Source organism: Coregonus lavaretus, assembly GCF_964263955.1.
Source record: "Coregonus lavaretus genome assembly, contig: HAP1_SCAFFOLD_349, whole genome shotgun sequence".
Taxonomy (NCBI): domain Eukaryota; kingdom Metazoa; phylum Chordata; class Actinopteri; order Salmoniformes; family Salmonidae; genus Coregonus; species Coregonus lavaretus.
The window spans coordinates 474,580-480,579 of record NW_028164466.1 but is presented as its reverse complement, the minus strand read 5'-3'; the positions used below and the strand labels follow the sequence as shown (position 1 = coordinate 480,579).

Genomic DNA, 6,000 nt, shown 5'->3' with positions numbered 1-6,000 from the left:
TCGTCCCGATCTAATGTCTGGAAACTCTGATCTTAAAACTCTGAGTCCATTCCTTGCTTATTTCCCTCCCCTTTCGGTGTGTCAGACCCTGGGACCTCCTCGTTTGGGCTCCAGGTTTTTGCGTTGGCGAATCACAAAGTGTTGGAATCTATTGCCTTTGTCTGACAACTCATCCATAAGCAAGGGGTTCCGCGGAGGGGAGGGGGGCAGGCAGCTTGCTTTTAGAAACGCACACACGGAGAGGGGCTTCATTCTCAACCCAAAGATTCAGGCTAACGCATCCACGAAAAGAGGAAGACATCGGGGCACCAGACTCCCACAGTGTGTCCATGTTTCTTCTGTCATGTCTATGCGTATCTGAGCGTACTACCCACCGCAACCAACCAGCAAATCAAGGCCGGAACTAGGATCTATTTATATAACCACAGGACTGTCAGGAGCGGTTTTAGACGTAAAGGTTTGTCCTGTTCGTCATCATGTTCTGAGAAAAATCATCTCATCATTCCAGGTTTTGAAAATCCAACTCAAACTGAAAAACATTTTCCACGTTGATGAACTAAGCGTCGGTCATGTTCTGCACCTGACCAGCGGTAGCCTCTATTCTCGGCACGGACTGATACCACGACCGCAACTTTTAGAAGAACTTCAACCCTCTCATTGGCTGAGTGGAGGGAAAAGCGAAATCTTTCATCGAATAAAGTTTTTCAGATTCTTCCCATTTTTATCTGCATTACAAAGGCGAAACGGCGACTTCCATTGATTATCCGTCTTTCCTTTGCTATCCGATGGATATTCACTGCAAAGTAGATCCGTTCTCAGCGATGCACCGTAAGTAGATAATGAGTTTTTCAGATATTGTTGTTTGCAACGAAAACTGAGCCTGTGAAAACAGATAATGATTATAGATAGGCCTATAGCCTAGCTAATATTATCGTTGACAGCGATGCACTCATTTCATTGACAAAGCAACATCGTCTGCATGTTTGTTGCATATCACAACTGACAAACAAAAACCCTCCAGCGTTTTCATGTAGCCTGAATTACAGTGGCATAGGGAAAACGCAAATCCAATGAAGTTCAATGGGAATGTTAATATTTGGAAGACACATTTTAAATTATTTTTATACTGAAAATATTGTGTATATAAAATGTGCTTATTTACAGACCGGAGCACGTACATCTAATATATTCTTTGTTGGTATTTTTCTCAATTGTGCATAATAAACTCCTAAACAGGCCTAGGTTTTGCGTAGCGTTACCAAATTAGAAAAACATAGAAGAACACCACATGTAACATTGGAATTAGTAAACCCGTCACCAGGTTAATAAGAGTCAATGACAGGTCCGTGCCAATTTATTAGGCCAATATTGTAATAGGCAGCAATTTATTGATTGACCAAATAACACTTAAACAATATATATATTAAAATAAACAGTATCTTAATTTAATATAATATTGTTAAAATTGACTTGACATGAAATTGATAGGCCTTATTGTTGTTGTGACGGTGAAATAATGAATTGGGTCTGTTTTTCATTTAGATATTGTTTCGCTCATGCTTTTTTAAATAATTTACCCCTTCTTCATTTACAAAATAATATGTAATATGAGTAATCAAAGCGCTTAATTATTTATAATTACGGAGCAAAGAAAATGAAAGAGCGTGTAACTCTATCGCCAACCGGAGCCGTGGGCCAGCGTTGAAAATATAACCGCCTTGTATTAAACGATATAGGGGAGTGATAATACGTATTATTACTGCAGTGCTAACATTTTAGAAAATATAATAGGTCTAATTAAAGCATGAAGAATATTCCAAGTATCATATAGACCATTTATGCTAATGATGCATGTGTTTATAAGTCGTTAAATACCTTATTTTTTGGATTGTAAAATTACAGCATTGCTATTGAACTGGATAGCCTACAGGAAACTCTAGCCTTATATTCAATGGAGCAGCAATATTGGACAACCAACTATTCACGTACAAATATGTTATAGTAGCCAATGGTAGGCTATAATATGATACTGTTTCCCCTTCAAAATGGGTAAAAACATTTTTAACGATAAAAGTTATAGCCTACCTGACCTTGTCACGCACATCTTCAGAGAAGCCTACAAACAGAGTTGATAAACATTTAAAAAATACATGAATTGATGACGTCCCTTGGAAAGAATAATACAGCCTCCAACCCAGCACCACATGTCCATCTTAAAAGACATGCTTGGATACAGGCAACCATTACTATCACATTCAAAGACAGGACCGTATGCTTAGATATGATATGTCTAAAATGTTCAATTGAACCATTGTAATGCAATACAATGCTTTTATAGCTGAGGTGATACTATATATGCTGCAAAATCTCCCACACCCTGTATTTAATGTTATGGTTTTCTGTGCTGTTGTTGTCTCCCATATAGGGCACGGAGGTGTGAACCAGCTAGGGGGGGTGTTTGTCAACGGCAGACCCCTACCTGACGTGGTGAGGACACGGATCGTAGAGCTCGCGCACCAAGGAGTGAGACCCTGTGACATCTCGAGACAACTACGGGTCAGCCACGGCTGTGTCAGCAAAATACTGGGCAGGTAAAACGGAGAAAAAACAACCAATCATGAGAAGGAAAGACGCATTCTAAAAAAAATGTTTGAACCTGTCCTGCAACTCTTATCCCTACATATTGGCAGATCCCAAATAAAACAGATTTGACCAAAATATAATAAAACATGGCTAAAAAAAGGGAGGAAACACGTCAGTATATTAGACACACGTAATGAGGAGATAGGAAACAATATCTGACTTAATCCTAGCCATCACGAGGAGAGGTACTGTGTCTGTACACAGCTAAACTGGCATCCCCGTAATTTAGGCTATATCAGATTACAACTGAATTGTACTGGGTTCGTGTCCGTACGACATTTGAATGTTTTTAAAATATTTTTCAGCTATCAAAAGGATTTTAAAAGGTATTTGTTTTATGCACTTGGAATGTTTGTCTAAATTAGTTAAATATCAACACTTGGTAGCATGTCTTTTGAAATTAATTGCATGTTTTCTTAATCTTTTCTTAATCTTTTGGCACAGAGAATAAAGTTGGACACCATTGTAATGGGTTGTACCCGGAAGGAATAGCTAAATTGTTTGACCATAAGTCTTTGCTGTTATATTTGGATCCTACAACGATTTTAAGTCACTCCACCTCACAGATATATAATATAGCCTAGGCTATGAAGTATATATAAAGTTTACCTCAGACGACAATGTGCACATTTTGGAGATGTTTACGGGTTAAAAGCCCTGTAGGCGTAACAAAGTATTTTGGGGGCATAAGGTGCATAACACTCGAAAACATCCACACATCTAATGATAATTGAAATCAACTCTAGCCAAGAAAACGAAGAATTGTCCATCCAACATATAGCCTAGATGTTTCATGATCGATACGTTGTTGATTATTGTTGCAGATACTACGAGACCGGCAGTATAAAGCCAGGAGTTATTGGGGGGTCCAAACCAAAAGTGGCGACTCCAAAGGTTGTGGATAAAATAGCGGACTACAAGCGCCAGAATCCGACCATGTTCGCGTGGGAAATCAGAGACAGACTGTTAGCTGAGGGCGTCTGTGACAACGACACGGTTCCAAGCGTCTCGTCCATTAACAGGTAAATAATATTTCTTTATTAATAATTACATAACCAATAAGCCTATTCCTTTGAACGAAAACGTAAAATATTAATATGTCACCCTCAAACATCTGGGAAATATATACAATCATGAAATTGGGAAACATCCTTGCAAATTTCATCAAGAAAATGGACAAATGACAATAATAGCAGCAGTGATTTCGTCTGTCCATGTTAAGGCCTCAACGCCTAGCCTACGTTTTCCTTTTTCAGGAGCCTTTATTATAGACGGCATTATTTACATCCGTTGGCTGTTATACGGGGAGAGCATTTTTATGACTATTTAACAGCATGCCTAGGCTACATTTAACTTGTGAGTGGTTAAAACACCTGCTTAGGCCTCAAATTACGGGGGTCAAATATATCTAAAGCATCTTCAAAATCCTCATGAACTCTCAGGGTATTGCTATCAATTTACGTTTTCCATCTATGAACTGCACTGCACTGCAGAGTTTGACAAACTTTTTCCTCCCATCGCGGGTGGTCTCGACCGTGCAATTCAATCTTTCAGTCCAAACTCCCCCAGCAATCAGCAGTATATCTAGGACGAAGTGAATCTGTCTGGATGAAAACCGATCAATAGGCCAAGCCGGTGACCAGATCCCGCGTGGCACCGAAAGCCCAGCAATTGTTCAATACCAGCACATCTAATGTGTTGTATAGGACATTTTCTTTACAGAGTAGGCCTGTAGCTGGTTTGGTTTGAAGCTTTGTGGAGTCGTGCGGTCTATTTCAAAACGAGTACCTGTATGTATATAAATCTTATATTTTTTCTCCGATTTGCCTTTGGTAAATGCAGTTGCGTTTTGTGTTATTTGTCATATCGCTGTTACAGTTTGTAAAATAGTGTGATTGTTATCTGCCAAAGCATTAGGCCTATAGTGGTCCTCTGTAGCTCAGCTGGTAGAGCACGGCGCTTGTAACGCCAAGGTAGTGGGTTCGATCCCCGGGACCACCCATACACAAAAAAAATGTATGCACGCATGACTGTAAGTCGCTTTGGATAAAAGCGTCTGCTAAATGGCATATTATTATAGTCATTTATTTGTCCAACCAGCCAAACAAATAGGGGGAAGTGTATTTTCACTAAAAACACGTGTTATGAATTCATTATCAAATGACATTTTATGTACATAAATATTCTGAAAACTTCCCCAAACAAATATAATTTGGAGAGGATCCCGCCTGCCACAACGGGCAAGGTTGAGGTCAGAAGGTGTATTTATGGTTGATATGGAGAACTGTATTATAATACCATCACATATAGCTTTCACTTCTGTCAAATAACAAGGAAACATCATGATCACAAAGAGGACTTTTGAGTGCATTGGTGAAACAGACCTGGGGTGAGAGAGAGATAGCAGAGAGAGAGAGCAGAGAGAGCAGAGATAGCATTGTGAGAGAGGGGAGGGGGAGAAAGAGACAGAGAGAGAGACCCCCTACCCGCCAGAGATCCTTGGTGATGAACTTTCGTTAAGAGGCAGTGTTCCATAGAGGCAGCATCAGCATTACACTTTAATGAGCTGACTGCAAAAAAAGAGCGTGGACAGACAGCCCCACACAAGACATCTTTTAAATAGAGAAAGAGCTGAAGAAAAATTCATTTCATGCCTCGTGGTTGCTTAAAAAGGACCATTTAAGCAGGCTCAGACACATGTATGTGATATATTCACAATGTACATTCATATCATTAAAAGACCCACCTATAACGTTTTCAATTAGAATCAAATTCAATCTCGCTTTGCTATTTTGAACTGAAATAAGCCACTATGTGTCTTTGTTAATTATGCGGGGATATTAAAATGTGAATAAAAATAAATGTAATTCTATTACCCAAAGATGAGAGCTACTTTGAATTTATTTTATTTCACAATGCTGAATATTTCTCTTTGTGAAGTGAAGAACCTTTTAGAGGTTACATTTTAAATTTCAATTATTTTACACCTTATTCTCACCCTGCTGTAACACACACACACACACACACACACACACACACACACACACACACACACACACACACACACACACACACACACACACACACACACACACACACACACACACGCAGGCCCTGCATACATACATACACACACACACACACACACACACACACACACACACACACACACACACACACACACGCACGCATGCATATACTCAAACACACATGGTTTTAACCCAAGTTGGTCCAATTAAATATTTTGACAGAATTGTTGGATAATAATTGTAAGAAACATTTGTATAAACCTGCTTTCTTGAGACCATAAAGTCTGTTCTACAGTGAAAGGCTGAATGCTAAGCATGCATCAGTAGG

At 39.3% G+C, this 6,000-nt stretch overlaps 1 protein-coding gene across 1 annotated transcript in view; it reads left to right on the top strand.

Annotated features, from left to right (window-relative positions):
• Positions 1 to 779: 779 nt before the first annotated feature.
• The window catches only part of LOC311116995 (paired box protein Pax-2a-like), a gene marked incomplete at its 3' end in the record, with an annotated part of 47,528 nt that continues 42,307 nt past the window's right edge, over positions 780 to 6,000 (top strand). The window contains exons 1-3 of the mRNA XM_084192004.1: positions 780 to 828; positions 2,426 to 2,591; positions 3,468 to 3,665. Coding sequence (XP_084048130.1) covers positions 786 to 828; positions 2,426 to 2,591; positions 3,468 to 3,665 — 407 coding nt within the window. The 5' untranslated portion in view covers positions 780 to 785. The remainder of the gene's footprint in view (positions 829 to 2,425; positions 2,592 to 3,467; positions 3,666 to 6,000) is intronic.